Below are 18796 nucleotides of genomic sequence, written 5' to 3' on the forward strand. Positions count from 1 at the left end.
CCGGCTGCTTTGTAGCCATGATAGAAAATGGGTTTGCCACTGCCTTCTTCTGAAATGTTCTTCAACTTCCTACAGTAGCTTACAGATCTGGGACTCCTTGATAGCTTCCTATCCAAATGTTCAACAGGCCCAAACTTGCTTCACTTCCCAGTCCAGAGAAGGTCAGCCAGGTTCCAACACACATAGAGACAAGTATATTTGAGGTCAGTCCCACCTGATCTGGCAGAGTGGAGATGGTCCAACTCCTCTCATTGAAGCAGTGTCACCTGGTGGGTCCTAAGAAGCATTGCCTTCTCTGTCATGGCACCTACCTTCTGGGACAGCTTCTCCCCAGAGATACAGATGGCCGCAAATCTACTGGCCTTTCAGAAGGCTGTGAAGACTTGATTCTTCCCCCAGGGACTGGGGCCATACATGTCAGTTATAGGATCTCTGGAAGGGGTATGTACACATTCTATATGATCTGAGATTTTCGGGGGGGGGGACTTGACTTGTTTTGGGGAGTTATTTTGGGGGTTTAATAGATTGGTTATCTTTTTATTCCATTCACCATCCAGGGTTTCAGATGGGCAGCCATGTAAATTTGAAGGTAGATAGGTAGATGGACAGACAGACAGTCTCCCTGTGTAGTATCATATCATTACCCCAATGTTAGAATTTAATGTTGTTTGGTGGATGGAGGACCATGCAATGTATTGTCAGACCATGAAAGTGTACCACCAATTTTTATTTATGCATACAGGTGTTTGTGTGCATACATGAATGCACAGTTAGATACAATTATCTATTACAACTTGATGTATGGGTCTTTTGATGGTGATAATGACAATGATGACTTTGGCAGAGAGGGGTGGGGTTCATACCTTTTTTGTCCCTTCTCTTGGTTTTAGGGAGGAATTTTGAAGTTACATCTATCTATTTTTCATTTGTTTCCTGTCCAAGGTCAAAAAACATCACACCATCAGGGTTCAGTGGTTTATTACCCAGTGTTAGCTGTGAAATTTGTAGTCAGGGACTCCATGAACTACAGAAGAAGATTTGGAGGCTGTGAGTTTCTCAGCCTAGAAATAGAAATGATGTCTTCACAGAGATAACTGTCCATGACAATCCTTCAGTTAGAGGAATCTCTTCTGTAAAGCAGGGCATATGGATACTGTCTTGATAAGTCTACTATGTACTGTCTTTATCACATTGTTTTTGAATGGACATCTAAAGAGAGTCCCTGGGAACTTAGAGATTGGCCATTTATCACATCAGATCATTGGTCCATCTGGCCCTCTTCTGATCAGTAGCAGCTCTTCAGGATGTCAGCCCTTGTTTGTAATCCTCCAAAGCCAGTATTTCTGGTCTTTCCAATGAATTGTTTGAATGAGAAATCAAGCAAATCTATAGATGTCTTTCCAGCTCTGCTGGTCCCAGTTTATTCATCTCCAATCATCCCCTAACTCTTTCATGGACAAACCTAAAGAACAACGTTATGAACATTTTTGTCAGGCTGTGGTGTTTATTTGGATTTTCCAGTTTGTGCCTAATAATAATAAAATGTGCCTCAGCACAGGTTCTTCATCCTGTTTTTAATGCTATAATGATTTGATATTGCTCTTTTAAGCCAACATTTTTTCACCATTCATGTGTAGAACTGGGATTGGATAAAAAAGCAGAGGTGTTGTTGCTGTTCCTTACAACCAGGACATTGCATTCCTGATGTTCCAAAACAGCCCAGTGGGATATGGAGGTTCCTAACCAAAGGGTCAAGATGGCACAGATTGGTCAAAGCTGACATCCAAAGCATCTGGAATGCATGAAGGGATTCTTGGTGTTGTGGAATATATTACAGTATTGGATTGTGATCCAACTGTCAGAAATCAATTTTCAATATTTGACTAGTCATTTAGCTGAGATGCCAACTTGATTCAGGAGAAAGGTCGCTGATTAATGATTCACAACCACCACCGTATTGCAAAGTTATACAAACCCTCCTCGGATGGAAGGTCTTGAAGCTTCTGTTATATATGGTAGTCCTTTGGGTTTGAAGAAGACACACTGTTGTACAGTTCACCTGTGGACACGGAGGTGGCTCTGTGGTCTCAGTCTGGAAGTGCAGAATCTAGCACAATGGGGGCACTGGAAGTCCATTGTTGTAGTAACTGTGGGTGTCATTCTGTGATGCCACTCCCGGTTTTCTATCAGTTTTTGGTGGTGCCTGTCTTCAAAGCTGGTGGAGGTTTCATATCACAGGGCTCACCAGTGAGTTCTATCAGCAGCCACAGCTTCTAGTTCCCTTGGCTGGATGTCGCAGTGATGTATGGTTTCTTTCACAATGTCTTTGTAGCGCTTGCATGGTCGACCTCAAGTTCTCTTCCCAGACTCCTGTACACTAAAGAACAACTGACGAGGCATACAGTGGTCATCCATTCTGATGACGTGTCCCATCCACCGCATCTGGGCTCTGATAATCAAGGACTCAATGCTGGTGGACTCCATGCAATCCAAGATCTCCAGTTTGGAGACAGGTTTTGCCAATGAATGCCAAGGATGGAGCGGAGAGCATGCATGTGAAATTTCTCCAGTTGTTTGGTGTGCCTTCAGAACAGAGTCCAGGATTCACATCCATATAGGAGAGAAGGGATAACCACAGCTCTGTATACTTTCAGCTTTCTAGAGATATGGATGTTGTGTTAATTAAGCACTCCAGTATGCAACCGCCCCAGTGCCTGGCTGGCCTTGCTGATCCTGGAGTCAATTTCTTTGTCCAAAGACCCATTGCTCGAGATGACGCTTCCCAAGTATTTGAAGCTGTTTACATTTGTCAGCTGGATCAGCTGGTATAAGAGTCATTTAATGAGATGGGCGGTGACAAATTTCATAAATAAATAAAAATAAATAAGACCCAGACAAATTAACTACAAATAGCCCTCTGGTCCGAGAGTACAAATGAATAAGAAAGAAAGGTGTCCCATTCATAAGGTGGGACATCTAAAGGTGTCCGTCTAAAGACTAGCATTGTTCTTGACCTGTTAGTTTGCTACAAGCAAGGGTGGGAGAAGTTGGACACAGAAGAGCATTTGGTAGTCCCCAGGCCTGCCTTGGTCACCTCCATTGCAGTTTATGCAACCTCTGTTTACTTCTTGCAACACCACCTTTTGTAAACAGCGCTCCTCTTTATCGTAAGCATCTCATTATCCAAATGTATTGAGATGTTGCTTCTGCGCATTGCTAGATAAATGAAGACCGGGATAATAAAAAAAAAAATGGGATGGTGGGCCCTTCTCTTCCTTCCAGGGGCTTTATGAGGATAAATATATTCAAATATATTAATGACACTGAACTTATCAGGGAAGAGCAGGGCCAACAATAAAGCATCTGGAAGACATGATGACAGGGTAGAAAGAAATGAATCTGTTAGGCTTTGGGGAATGAAGATTAAGACGGGAGGAGAGGAAGGGAACAGTTTTCGCATACTGAAGAGAAGACAGAAAGGAAATCGTTGGCTGCTATCAGAAGGAGAGACCAAAGTCATCAGGGTTATCAAATCAAAGTAGGGAGTGATCAAAGGGCGTGCCACGTAATCCATAGCTGTGTGTTGGGACCACGTCAGCTTGCACATATGGATTTTCTACTGTAGTTTTTCCTAAGGAGGACCATAGATTTGCCATTTAGACCCTTCAGCCCTACTCAGAGCTTGGTGCTGGAATCCAAATTGAATGCATCCAAATGCCTCTCCATCCCCATTTAGGTACATCCAGGAAGAGATAGCTCAACAGGATAAGGACCTTTGGCTAGCTCCCCACTCCTCCTGTGGCTGCCTGATTGAACAATGGATCTGGTGGGGAGAAGTCAAAAGGACGTTAGGTGGAGTTGAGCTGGTAAAAGGTTCTCAGCTGATTCCTTCTGATGCAACCCAAGAGTTAGACCTTGCTCGGCTCCTGTGTTGCATAGGAGAACTGGGGGTGGGGAGAAGGTCTCTCCTGCATTAGGAGTAGCTTTGCTTTTTCTTCCTTTTTTGCGTAAACCAGACAAGTCAGTACTGTGTTCCTCTGATGTTCAAATGAAGTGAAGTCCACTCTGGGAATTCAGCATCCCTTTGGATGACTCATCTAAAAGCGTAGGTCTTGTTATATCAGGGAATCACAAATAGAGGACACTCTTCCTCTATCCGTGTTGGAAGCCTAGCTCTCCACCGAGAAGCTGTGCGTGAAATGTTTCATTTCCAAAAACATCTAACTAAAACAAGTTCTCCTTCAACATAATGAGGCTTCAGCCCATCTTAATTAAACCCCTTAGACTCTGTTGATAACCCTGATGACTCTGTTTTGCTTGGCGAGTGATGTTTTTAATCTCCTCCTTCTTTCAGCGTCTCTCTCAACAAGGCAGAGAGTGCAGTGAATGGGATTCCAAAGGAAAATAACAAAGATCATTCTTAGCAGGAAGAGCCCAGAGATGCTATAAGTGTATGATCTGGAACTGTACACACACACACACCCAAAATCACAATTGATGTTCCCTGCCACTTGTAATCAGGCTGTAAAATATGCTAGATCAGTATCTACCCCACTATTTTTATTCAGAATCATAGGGAAGTTTATTAACATGTTTGAGGCTTTGTTTCTTCCCTCTCCTTTACCTCTTTCCTAAAAAAATACCTGTTCTTTTTTTTTCTTTTTCTTTTCCTTTTTTTCCCCTTGTACTTGCAAGACAGCATCCGCTTATCTACAAAATGTCAGTCCCAAATGAATATAACAAGAGCAAAACCATGTTAGTGAAGCAGTTTTTCCTTCTCTGATTCTTTGGATATGTCAGGTAGATAAGAGGTTGTGCCATTCCGGATGTTATTTGAGAGAATTAAAACCTAGTAAGATATCAGCTCTTCTGCCCAAAGACGTTTCCATGGGCATTTGATACCTCCATTACCACTCAGTGGAGAAGGGAATGTGCTTTACTCGGTATAATAAGAGCAATGGTTCTTCAAATATAAAGAAGTCCAAGAAGTTAGGGTGCAAGTGTCTCTGCAGATTTGCATCATAGCCAAGGGAGTTAAAGAGCATCAGTAGCTATCTCTCCAGCTGTAAGAGTATTACGAGAGGCAAATACTACATTTGGCCTGGAAAAACATGGGGATCCATGGCTATTAGCCTTAATGCCAGTGTGACTGCTTCTTAAGGCCATCTGCTAGTAGGCTTCCCTGTGTAGCTGGTTGGCTACTGTGAGAACAGACTGCTGGACTAGATGGGCCAGGAGTCCAATCCAGCAGGTCACGGCTTATGTTCTTTAACAGGAATATGATCATGTCGTGTGTTGACATTTCACCAACAAGATTTCCAATCCAGAGTTTTCTCTGTGAACATCAACATCTTGTGGGTACTTGGGACCGTCAGGACAACGTCTACTGCAGAAAGTAGACATTTCAGCAGGAACCATACGTCTCGGTCAAATGAACAAAATAAACAGACGTGATGAAAGCAAAGTGCATATTCAAGAACCATAAATTGCATCCGGCAGTCTCCATCCATCCCAAATAGTAACGTGCCGCTTTTATTTATTTGTCATTGGCCATAAACAGCATTAGCCAAAGCAAATGCTGAGCATATACATAACAATGGAGATAAACATTGCCCGTGGGGTGGAGGAGCAGAATTGGTACAATAAGCAATATTAACACAACTCAACCTTTCGTAACAGCTTGAACAACATAAAAAATGGAGGCCCCAGAAGCAATGTGGCATCACAGTTTAACGTCCCACTGACAAGGCGATGGAGCTGTTTTATGTTCAGGAAGGAAGGCAACCTTGACAGAGCCATAACTTCTGCCAAATAACTCTATATACCAGGCGCAATAGGATCCCTGAGCAGGGCTTCTCAGAAGCTTATCTTCCTCTGTTGAGGGAGAGACCATAAGCAACCTTTGAACCATGTCCAGGGGGTACATAGGACTAGGATACAGACACGGGCAGGGTCGGGACAAATATTAAATTTGTTTTCATTTTAATTTAAATAAGATCCTTCCCCATGTCATTTTTCCCCCCTTTGGTCACCTTTGGACTTACAGTTGGGCCACATAATTTGGTGGGATTCTGAAGCTCCCAGGCCTAACTTATGGAGCCTACCTTCAGAGCCCTTGGTTTAGATCACTGTGTCTTCAGGTCTGAGCAACAGCTGGATCATTTGATCCTCAAACAGAGGTCAAAAGCTGAGAGCCCCATCTGAGGGGAGGAACTTTAAGAGGAGAACTATGTAAGGAGTCTTCAATCCACTTCAAAATATTGTTTCTTCCCCTCCCCCACACCTCAAGATTTGGGGGGTCTTATGTCAGAAATCAGAGGCACAGCACTGGATTGGCTGTTGTTACAATTATTTTATTGGTGGTGGTGTTACTTATTTAAATTTTTGCTAGCTGTGTGAAAAACACACAGTCTATTTGAAAGCCAGGGAACCTCCAGAAATGGCAATGTCCAAGGTTATTATATGATGTACTAAGGCTGGATTGGTGCATCCATTGCCTTTGTGGAATCAAAACGCAGGACACCAATGGAAAATAATTAAAGCTTCACTGCAGTGTTTATTAGACAGTACGTACTGGAGGAGGACCCCACCAAGGGTTAGTGGGAGACACTCCCCTGTAGGCAAAATGGATGCCCTGATGTTTATACAGCTCGAAGGGGAAGGGGAAGGGAAAAAGAACTCACACACATACATATTCATATGATGATGCAGGCACACCTAAATGAGCAATACTTCTCAAATTACTTTCTACCTCTCTCTCGTCTGCTGTCTACAGGGACAGAACAACTGCTATCTACAAAGCAAACAATAGTGTCAGAGAGGAAGAAACAAATTGGTTCAAGGTGCCAACTGCCAGGAAGAAGGCATCTTCCCTTACGTTGCTATGGGGATGTTTGTGATAAGGAGTTTACAATCAGCTGAGTTCACACCAGCTTCAAGGGTGCTGCACATTCCTGTGTGTTTCAATTTTATTAAGGCGATCCCATTCACCTGAGGCCTCTAAACCCTTGCTTCTTTCACCCAAAGATACATTTTGTGTTGAAGTCCTTTATGAGCAGATAGGACGTCTTTGGTTCCTAACTGTTGTTTTCTTTCTTCTCCCCTGTTTCATCTGCAGGTAAAAGATAGGATGGTGGCGGGTAAGTGGAGCATGTATTGCCCAATCCTAGCCTGTTGGCAGCCAATTCTCATCTTGATGTTGGGATCCATCCTTTCAGGCTCTGCAACGGGCTGCCCACCCCGCTGTGACTGTTCTGCCCAGGAACGCTCTGTGACTTGCCACCGGAAGCGATACATGACAGTTCCTGAGGGCATTCCCACTGAGACAAAGCTCTTGGATTTGGGGAAGAACCGCATCAAGACTCTGAACCAGGATGAGTTTGTCAATTTTCCTCACTTGGAGGAGTTGGAGTTAAATGAGAATATTATCAGTGGCATTGAGCCAGGGGCTTTCAATAACCTCTTCAACCTCAGGACTCTGGGTCTCAGGAGCAACCGGCTCAAACTTATCCCCCTTGGGGTGTTTACTGGACTCAGCAATCTTACCAAGTTGGACATTAGTGAGAACAAAATTGTGATTCTTCTGGATTATATGTTCCAGGACTTGTACAACCTCAAGTCTTTGGAGGTTGGGGACAATGACCTTGTCTATATTTCCCACCGGGCTTTTAGTGGCCTCAACAGCTTAGAACAGCTGACTTTGGAGAAATGCAACTTGACCTCCATCCCTACAGAAGCCCTTTCTCACTTGCATGGCTTAATTGTACTACAGTTGCGCCACCTGAATATTAATGCCATCAGGGATTACTCATTTAAGAGGCTGTATCGACTTAAGGTCCTTGAGATTTCACATTGGCCCTATCTAGATACCATGACATCCAACTGCCTGTATGGGCTTAACCTGACATCGTTGTCCATCACCCACTGCAACCTGACATCAATACCTTACATCTCCTTGAGGCACCTGGTTTATCTCAGGTTTCTGAACCTGTCCTACAACCCCATTGTCACCATCGAAGGGTCCATGCTTCATGACCTACTCAGGCTTCAGGAGATACAGCTGGTTGGTGGTCAGCTCACCATGGTGGAACCGTATGCCTTTCGGGGCCTGAACTACTTGCGAATCTTGAACGTTTCAGGGAACCTGCTGAACACGCTGGAAGAGTCAGCCTTCCACTCCGTGGGGAATCTGGAAACACTTATTATAGATAATAATCCCTTGGCCTGTGACTGCCGACTTCTCTGGATCTTCCGACGTCGCTGGAGACTAAACTTCAATAAGCGGCAACCCACGTGTGCAACTCCTGAATTTGTCCAGGGGAAACAGTTCAAGGATTTCTCCGAGGCACTCCTGCCAAACTACTTCATTTGCCGCCGGTCCCGGATACGGGACCGCAAACCCCAGCAGATCTTTGTGGATGAGGGCCACACCGTGCAGTTCATCTGCCGCGCAGATGGAGACCCGCCTCCTGTCATCATGTGGCTCTCACCAAGGAAGCACCTCATCTCTACCAAAACCAATGGGCGGCTCACCGTCTTCCCCGATGGCACTCTGGAGGTGCGTTATGCCCAGATTCAGGACAATGGCACCTACCTATGCATTGCCAGCAATGCCGGAGGCAATGACACCATGCTGGCGCACCTGCACGTCCGCAGTTATTCCCCAGACTGGCCCCACCAACCGAATAAGACCTTTGCTTTCATCTCCAACCAGCCTAATGAGAGTGATGCCAACAGCACGCGTGCCACCGTGCCTTTCCCCTTTGACATCAAGACTCTCATCATTGCCACCACCATGGGGTTCATCTCCTTCCTGGGCGTGGTGCTTTTCTGCCTGGTGCTCCTCTTTCTCTGGAGTAGGGGCAAAGGTAACACCAAGCACAACATCGAAATTGAGTACGTCCCGCGTAAATCCGACGCAGGCATCAGTTCCACTGCTGATGCACCACGCAAGTTCAACATGAAGATGATCTGAGGATGGAGAACAGAAAACAAAGACAGACAAAACTAATAAAGAGGGGCAGTGTTCTTTTTTTAAAAAAATGATGATGATGATGACGACAGCGCAACACACATGCCAACCTCTCTTCCCTCCACTCAGCTCCCCCAGCCCCCCTTCAGTCCCCACAATCCCGCATCACTTCCTTGTCCTTCTTTGTGAAAATGTTCTGCTGACGTCTCCAGAATTTCCCATGTTTGTAGGACATAACTCCGACGAACTCCTGTGTCGATCTTAAAGACAGCAGCAAACTGAAAAAGATATTCAAAACCACAAACAATAAAAAGTTACATACTTCCGCTGTAACTTTTGATTTCAATAATTATGGATTTTTATGAAAACTTGAAATAATAAAAAAAAAAACCTATTTCCTATAGCTAGTTGGAATGCCAAATCTTGACTTTTTGATCTGTGCGCTTCCATTTGGTCCTTTCTTTAAAATCTATATCAGAGAGTGGTTTCTGATATACTTCAAATAGAAAGAGGGTTGCCTGATGGTGACAAAGGAAACTACACCTCAAGGGGATATAATTCATTAGCCTTCTGTCTCTCTTGGACCACTGGGTTTGGGCTTCTTGAATTGAATTCTTTCAGTGGTGTGCTAAGGCACAGTATGGGAATCCAAGAAGAAAGGATGATATTATGTCCATGTTTTATACCTGGAACCAATTGCATTCCAGATGTTGTTGCAATTAGAATCCCAGCAACTTCATCCAATATGGCAAGAGATGTGAGGAGCTGGAGCTCAGCATATATGGGCCTACTCAGATTTCAGTAGACTAGAGCAAATGTCTTGGAAAGGTGCTATAGCAATAGAACATCGGTTTTGTATGGGCAGTGGTGATAGGTTCAGCAGTATCTGGAGACCCACAGGTTCCTTGTCCTTGTTATTCAGAATGGTGCTTCTCCTCCCTTGTGAAGAACCTCTTGATCCTGATGCAGGCCATCTTCAACCTACTCATATTCCATCAGGCCAGACTAAATTCCATAGGAGAGAATAGTGCTAAGTGGTAGAACACCTGCTTTGCTTGCTCAAAGGCCCAGCTTTGATCCCCCAGTTAAAAGGACTGGGTGACGAGGAACGGGAAAAATCTTCATTGCTTGAAACCTTGGTGAGCCATAGTCTGAACAGACAACAGTGAGCTAAATGAATGAATGGTCTGATCTGCTATAGCCTAGCTACCTTTGTGCCTTCTAAGAAAGTCCTTGGAAATAGAACTTCCAAGGCCTTTACTGTATGGACTCTGGAGAGTTTTCCAGTGCCAAAGAACATGCTAGCAAGATTATGTACTCTCCATGTGCCCATCTGGTGAGAGAGCATTTGGCCCTCCAGATGTCCCTGATCTCCCACTCTTAACAGCTCCCACCCAGCGTAACCACTGGGGAGGAATACTGGTAGTTCAGGCAATGTTTGGAGGACTCACTTCTCCACTTATATCCTATAGCAAAGAATAAACTTGTTAGCCTGTATGAGTCGACCCAACAGCTAGCTTTGCTAACATACTGGGGTGCATGTCCAGGTACGAACTCATAGAATGCCTACTAGCATCATGCAGAATTACATGTCCAGCCATCTTTGGTGCTATGCCAGTTAATCCTGTTTGCCAGATGCAAATTAATGGAAAATGGCGCCTTTCTCCATTAAAAAAAAGGGTGTTTTTTTAAAGAAATGTAATAACCCAGGATCCTTTCTGTGGTTTCCCATTAACCTTACTTGCTTGGGCTGAATTTTCCATTTTAGGCCTGGCATCTCAAGACACCCATGTGCATTTACTAGCTGCAAATGACTCAGCCTGCTCCAAATAGAAGGCACGAGAACAAAACAAGACAGGTCTTCTCACTGCATTCCCCCATTGATAAAAGCAGCCATTTGGCCCGAAGTAAAACCATCGCTCATCTTTAAAAAGAATCCATGAAGCCACAAAGCTCTGGACATTTTGTAGAGCGTCAACCGTAGCCAAGGACGCTCTTGACATTAGGTGATATAGCTCACATTAAGGTGTAGTTTGTGTGTGCTTGCACAAGAAGCTAAACCAGGATTTCTACCCCATCCCACCCCCACCCCCTTTGCAGGAAGTCTGTCTGATTTAGTTTGACCTTCGGGGCCTATTTCTCCCTTGTGTTTTTCTTTTGCATTACAAGAGCTAAATTTCACCCAGAAAGTGCATTTAGGCAGCCTTGGAGTATAAAAGCTTCCGCAGCCTATCGTAATGGGTTCACCTCTTCTAATGAGAGAGTCAAAATGAATCACTGTAGGTGGGGCAACGTCAATGCCATTTTCTATATTTAGCTTACCTATCTCTGTGTCAGTCATGGTGGGTTTATTTTTCTTAATGGAGAATGTACGAAACGTGGCCTGAAGCAGAACGTGAAGGCCAGCCAGTCAAGTAGGAAGGAAGAATCCTTCACCTCAGCTAAAGAAAGGAATAGGGTCAACGTTTCACTGCCTTTCAGCCACCCAAGTCATAAATGTACAATTGTAACTCTCACCCAGGCTTTCTGAGATGCCACCAATTGGAGATGCACAAGTGAAACTTCAAGTAGGTAGATAAGGCTGCCAGATCTGGGCTGCAAAGGTCCACTAGATGGCAGCAGAGTTATGTTTTAAAAAGATTCAACTCTTCATTGCCATCTAGGGATCAAATGGATCCTGGCAGACCCAATAAGTAATCCTATCTTAGGTGAGATTTTCTTAAACGTCAACTGGGAGAAACCAGCATGGATGGGGATTTAAGAAAATCTGTTGTTGTTTTTATTCTTGGCATCTCCACTCTCTGCTTGGGCCATATTTTTTCCCTCTTGGCTTCTGTAACACCGTTATGCAATCCCCAAGTCAAGAAAGTTTGGGTCTGCAGTAAGGCTGGCCTCCATTTAAAATAATTATCCATTTAACATAACCCATAATATATCCATAGTTTATACCAAGAAAGCAAGTCTCTTTGTCCTTTAATACATGGGATTGGTGTCAGTTTGGTGGCCAGAAGAACATAGTCAGTCTCAAGAGGTTGGGCAAAAGGCTTCCAACTGGTTGGACTACACTTGCTGATTAAAAGGTCAATAGAAACCATTACCCCAAATGAGATGATCACAGCCCACACCAATCTTCCCTCTGGATTTTCCCAGGAAGGAGAGAATTGATGCCAACCACTTTTGAATGACACATTTCACATCTGATATTTGTGGTGAAAGAGACCAAGCCAATTAACCTGTGTAACCATGGCCGTGTTTCCACAATGCATCTAACCAGGTTATTAAATTCACCCATTTCCACTTCCCACAATGTAAACCAAATAGATTGGGTTTATCGCTCATGCCAAGCTACAAAAAAGTCTAACCAAGGTTAACACTAGCCAAGTTTAGCATGGCATCCAAATGCAACAACTTGGTTTTATCTGGTTTGGTAGACTATGTTGCCAGGACAATGTCATTGATTTAATGGCATTCTCAATTAAGGGGAGGTGTCCTGTACATAATTACTCAGGAGCAACTCAACTTGGACAAGATATCAAAGTAGATGCATTGTGTTGGATTGCAACCATTTGATCCATCCGAAGCAAACTCCATTGGGTTCAAAGGCCCTTGGTCTCTGCTGCTAGAGTTTATTTTGAACACAGAGCACCTTCCCTCCATGGGAAAGGGGTCAAAAAAGGTCAAGACAGCAGCCATAGCTACATGATTGAAGCCTTTTGTTATATATGTTATGTAGACAACATGTAAAAAAGGGGTGGGGCTTTGATCATGCAGTCACGGTCACCATCTTAATTTCTTTAAAAAACCCCTCCTGTTGCAGACACCTCTTTTCCATCTCCTTGGCAAATGAGAGTTCGATCTATTGGGTTATGTTAATTTAAGTCATTAGAATAGTCCATTAAGTAACTTTTGAGAGTCTATAACAATATTAAAACAAAGCTAAAGAATATTAAAAAGAAGCCTATTAGGGAAACAGCCCAAGCCTACATCGTACTGATTCTCTCTCAAATATTTCTCAGACAATTTGTGTGTCTCCCACCTCAAGGTGAAGGAAATCACATGAACCAAGCAACGTATTTGGTTGAGTCAAGTGATGCCAAAGCTCTGGGTTATCTCCTCTGCTGAGAACAGCGGAGGATTCTTCTGATGTCATGTCTTTTATTTACAATATTGAAAACTCAATCAACTTCAACATGGGTCAAGAAGCTGAGGTCCATTTCACCATGATGAAAATTGTTTTCAATGGGTGCTTAACTCAGCAGTTCTGCCCTGGCAAGGACTTGTTTCTGAGTGAAGTTGCACAGAACTGCATAGCACATGACTACATAAAAAGGTCAAGATTTCTTATTTCAACAGGTTTGATTTGAGGAGCCACCAGCTGGCAATCACTCTGCATTCAACACAGCTGGCTTCAGACACAGCTTGTCAAGCCAACTTAGCTTCTCATTTTTATCCACTGCAACTTGACTAAAAAAACAGATGTAAAGGAAAACATTGAGGTAGCAATTAAACAGCAACCTTTTCATCCGGTAAACTCCCACCCACAAAAGCATTTAGGCCATGAATAATTGCCTTAGCAAATACAGAGAGGTTCTTTTTCCAACAAGGAGGCTCTGTTGTCCACCTTCACCTACTACAGCAACCAAATATTACCTCTGGTTTACTTTCAAGAGCTTAATGACTTTCCCCAAAGTTTCTGTTTGACAGCTGACAGAAGGCCCACTCAGGTATTTCATTGGGATGTTGGCTTCTACTGACATGGGAGAGTGTAAAATCTGTAGAGAGCAGTACAAATTTAGAAATTGGACACCACTGATGGATAGAGAAAATAAACACTGCGCCAGCCAGATGTTCTCCCAACAGGTGAACTTGGCCGAGATGGCTAAGATCTGCAGCCCAAGAAACTGAGTTTCATTGCAGTCCTTTTGCAATGTACCTATGAATATATTGCTCAGATGTTACTGCCTTCTTTTGGAATATCTGCACCTTCTGAATCTTCTTCCCTCACCTCCCAGCTGTTTAACCTAAGTACAAATGTGGGTAAGGTAGGCTTCCCCCAATTCTTCAGCTGCATGGACTGCAACACCCATTGCCCCACCAGAAGGAGAAAAGTTATGACTGTTCTATAAACTGGCACATCTGGAGGTGGCCAGGTTGGGGCAAGGTTGTTACAGATAAGAATGAATTGTGTCTTGAAATTTCTGGCACACAACACAGGTTGCTATTACCTAGTAGTTTAGACTAGAAATTGTTGTGGTGGCTTCTGTAAGGGCAAGGGGGTGTGTGAAAAATGTCAAGATGGCTATGTGACCACATGGTCAGGGCCATGATCTTTGATCCCCACCTCCTATGGACACCCTTGAGCTGACATGAAAAGTGGGGAAACCTTTCCATTTCTCTTATCTTCCCCAGCCAAGCAATACCACCTTTTTGGGTTGAAGTGTGGACATTTACCCATTACAAGGTTTCAATTCCAGAACTACAGATCATGGTTCTTTTTTGGTCCTACTTCTTCAGCCCTTAATCCCCCAATGTGAAATCTGATCTTCTATCGTAGATTGCTTCTGAGCACAGAAGTTCTATTTGGGAAGTTCCATTTTCTTATATCTTATTTTCATAGGTGCCTGTATCACAAAAAGATACTCCTTTCCTCAGTGAGTTTGTTTTATTCATTAAAAGTAATTCATGGAGGAATCCATCAAAGTTCCTGAGTGGTGTACACCAGGGTTCCTCAACTTCGGCGACTTAAAGATGTGTGGACTACAACTCTCAGAATTCCCCAGCCAGTATGGCTGGTTGGGGGAATTCTGGGAGTTGAAGTCCACATGTCTTCAAGTCACCGAGATTGAAGAACCCTGGTGTACACCTTCTCCAGACTCATGTGCCCTCTGAGACCCCATTTCTGAAGTTCTCAGCTGGTAACTACAGAGAAGACTTTTTCAGAAGTTATAACATGTTTCTGGGAACTTTCTGACACCATTCTTACATTCTTTTTAATCCCCAATTGAACATTTTCTCCCAAATCTTTTCAGCCCATGCTTGAAACCCAGTGGCAATTTGATTATTTTATTTCCTTTTTCTATTTTTAGCACTTCATTTATATTGCATTTCAATTATATGAGTTTTTCTATCGCTTTTTTGCGTTGTGTTCTTCAACAGATTAGACTCTAGGAAAATTTGGTTTTGAAAAACAGATTCTGCTACTGGTGAATTTTCACCACAGTTGTTTCCTAGGTACAAATTAGTACAAATAATAAATAAATAGAACACACAAAAAACAAAACAGTTGCGTGCTTGTAGATAGGATATTACCATTCTTTTGTGCTGCAATTCACTGATACATGGACCCACGCGGTCATAGAGACACTCATGCTTGTCTGTCTGGAGGAAATCAGGGCAAATGAATCTCGATGTGACAACACATCCAGGCGGATTTCCTTTAAAAATGCATATTTGTCCATTGGTTCCCACAGAAGTGGGAAACAGCACAGAAGAACTGCATTCTTGGCATACAAAATGGGGAAATTGTGAACAACAATAGAAGATTCCTAACATATGACTCCTTTTTGGAATCAAGAGGCATTAAACAGAAGTTCCAAACATGAAGGATCACTCTCTCTGTGTCTGATCAGGTGGGTGGGATGAATCACACCTCCAAGCAACCAACAATGCTAATAAATCCCTCACTGCTACTTTCCTTTGCATATGTATCTATCACTGCTTGAGGTCCAGCGCCCACCAGCGACAGCTGCCCAGATTCCCAGAGCTTGGCACAGGTTTGTTTTCAGCTCTGCACCCATTCTGTTAACCTTTCAACAGAGATTGTCTAGCAAGATGGAGCCATTTTTCCTCTTGAATCTTCTGCAGCCTCCTCTGTTGAGTGCCGCATGCCTCCTGAGGCCTCTCTTCTGGCTCCTGTTTGCTCCACTAGGACTTAAGTGCTGCTTCCTTGGTAACCAGACAAACTACACTGTCCTACAGGAGCACAGAGATTACACTGGAGAAGGTAAGCAAAGACCATTAGCAAAACATCTCAGCCTGGGAAAACAGGAAAGCGTGAGAAAGAAACTCAAATTGCCCTGCCTTGACTCTCTTATACCAAAGGTGGGTGGGACTGAGAGAGAATAACAGGCCCCATATCATCCAGTAAGCTTCCATGGGTGGTTCTCCCCAGCGGTGGTCCAATTCCTTAACCACTGCCCCATACTGGCTCTCTTGAACTTATTTAATTACCAAAAGGTGTGTATGAATTAGAGGTATCCATAGGGTGTGGTCAAAAATGTCATGATGGCCATGTCAGTGTGATTGTAGCTCCACCCATTTTTTATGTGCATCTCATAAAAAACAGCTGAAGCACCTGGCAACCACCATCTTGACCTTTTTGACCACACCTTGTATAAATATGATGTCTTTCACTGTGTCATCATCTCCCATCTCCCCAACGGACTGTAGGCTCCCTGACTTCCCACAATTCATGATAGATGCCCAAGGAATCTACAGGACCTTTTGAGAACAACAAGGAAAAGACTTCAGAGCAATGGAGAATCGTAGTGCTGGAAAACAGTGGACCCAAATGGGGAGAAAAGAATCTTCTAGCCCTCCCCCTCAACAATCAATTAAGCTCAAAATCATCACCAAACATTTTAAAACATGAAAGTACCTGAGAAAACATTTGGGTCATTAGCGGATGGATTTCAATACAATACAATGCTTGGTCACTGTTGATACTTCCATTGTTTGTAACTCTGCCCATTTCCCTTTCTCGAATGATGCAAATAGAGCGGGAGGGGGAGCGGGTTGCCACCTCCACAGTTTGCAGTGATGAGGCTAAGCCACTCAGTTTAGTGATCTTCCTGCTCCAACAGTAAACCAACTGCCGGGTTAATTCGTCGCATTCCATTCAGAAATCCAAGGCTCTCCAGTGGCCCATTAATGATTTCCTCCTGTTTTCTTTGAGGCAATTAAAAAAAAAATCTGATTCAGAGAGCCATGGAAACGGCTGCCTGCTCACGAGCAGGTGCCAAAAGATCCATGTTTTTTTCCTGGATGGCTATTAATATGGGCAATTTACAGGGGCTCTTATAATTGACTTTCAGTTACCCCTTTTTAATACTGTAATTAAAGAAGCTAATTCATTCGTGTGCAGAACAGAAAACCTTCAGCTCCAAAGGCCTTTGCTGCACTTTGCAGCATTGATTCCCATGATCAAAGGACAAAATTGGAAAGCAGTGGTTGAAATCACTAGGAAGCTGAAATTGTATCACGATGCCAGTTCCATCCTAGGTGATGGGTGCTCCGAGCAGACCTGATTAAGAGAGTTTGTTGGTACTAATTTATTTTCTTAGCCATGGCAGGGCTGGATAATGGATTCTGGGCTTTCAAGAGCCCAAAGGCAGATCAACTAAATTTGATTTCCTTTTGTTTCCATGATACAGTCAACCTGGAGAAGGGGATTAATGTAGCCTCAAATAGTCCTCTGGATTCATTTCCAGGATTACTTAACTGAGTTAGAGAGTTATAGCCATCTTTGTGAAGAAACACATGATTAAACCATCTAGGCAATCTCTCATGTAAAAACTGATTGCATTCTCAGACCCAACGTTTAATAAATTATACCTGTATACAGGTATAACATAGACAGAATAGGGAAAATGGCAATATAACCTTAAATGTACATTTTTATTGGGACTAAGTTAAGTCTCACTGACCTCAGAAGGGGCTGCTTCCAAGCAAACATGCATTGATTTGCACTGTTAATCTAACTCTGAATTGATGAGTTCTGAGAATGGGGAAGTAACCTACACTGTTTTAACAGAAAACATCCATACTGCCCTTTAGTTTTCAGGGAAATTTACAGACGTTCAGAGAGAAGTTACTAGTGGTAAGGAGGCAGAAAGATAAAAAGGGCCCACTCCAGAAATAAGAGGGTTCTAGCAGCTTCTCAGAGGCTTCCAAAGGAACTTTGAGTTTGTTCTATCATATTCCACCTTCAGCCTCCAATTTTGGGAGTTGAGATGTGCCACATCCACCTGGATCTCTGAGATTTGTGGGTTGTTCTGTAAACATCTGTCTTCAGCAATTGTGGCTTGTTCCATCAGACTCCACCTAGACATCTCTCTGGGAATGCATGATTGCTCCATCAGTCCATAGGGATATTGAGTTGCTCCATCAGGTCCATCTGCAGACCTTCAGCCTTCTCCTCTGGGAGTTCAAAGTTGCTCATTAACTTCTCAAATGTTTGGGGTACCTTCATCATGTTCCAGCTATGGAACCTCAACATTTCTCTTTCCTACTTGCCGCTTTTCTCTCACCTCCTGCAGATGATGGAGTGCTTTAATTTGCTGGAATTCAGAAGGGGAAGAGAAATCTTTAATGAATACAGAAGATCCGCCCTTGATCTTTCCCCAGTACAAGATCAGTTGTGTTCCCCCGTCTCTTCCAAGCACAGTAAAACCAGGGAGAGTTGCAAAATGTCAAAGGTCTCTCTTCATTTTAGCCCTGCTAAAATTCAACTCAGATAAATTTAACAACTGTGAGCAACTTACAAGTTTTTCCAAGTTTCTCCCTCTAGGTGCACACCTTTCTTTGTTGTGACAGGCTCCCTTTGCCTTGATGAGCTGCAGAGTAGGTAGTCCTACAACAAGTGGAGTTTCTCCAGACCTCTCAGATATTAAAAATGGCATTCACTGGATCTGTGATTGCTGAGCAATTGGTGAAAGTTGAGGAGCTTGTCTGTGACAAAAATATTGTCCCCTGTGATCTTTCGTTTGCAATGCTCCCCACCACCCCATCCTTTCTTTTAGCTGAAACATGATTAAAGCAGACAGT

The 18796-nt window shown here is 43.4% G+C and overlaps 1 protein-coding gene across 4 annotated transcripts in view; it reads left to right on the forward strand.

Moving 5' to 3' along the window:
• LINGO1 (leucine rich repeat and Ig domain containing 1) overlaps positions 1-9379 on the forward strand; it is a 117863-nt gene extending 108484 nt beyond the window's left edge. For all 4 annotated transcript variants that reach the window (XM_007435563.3, XM_088148373.1, XM_025171384.2 and 1 more), the window contains exon 2: positions 7118-9379. In XM_007435563.3, coding sequence (XP_007435625.1) covers positions 7130-8974 — 1845 coding nt within the window. In that variant the 5' untranslated portion in view covers positions 7118-7129 and the 3' untranslated portion in view covers positions 8975-9379. The remainder of the gene's footprint in view (positions 1-7117) is intronic.
• The last annotated feature ends 9417 nt before the right edge of the window (positions 9380-18796 follow it).

This window comes from Python bivittatus, unplaced genomic scaffold (assembly GCF_059951505.1).
Source record: "Python bivittatus isolate LINGU-HERP-01145 unplaced genomic scaffold, Pbiv_v1 ctg000530_np1212, whole genome shotgun sequence".
Classification (NCBI taxonomy): Eukaryota; Metazoa; Chordata; class Lepidosauria; order Squamata; family Pythonidae; genus Python; species Python bivittatus.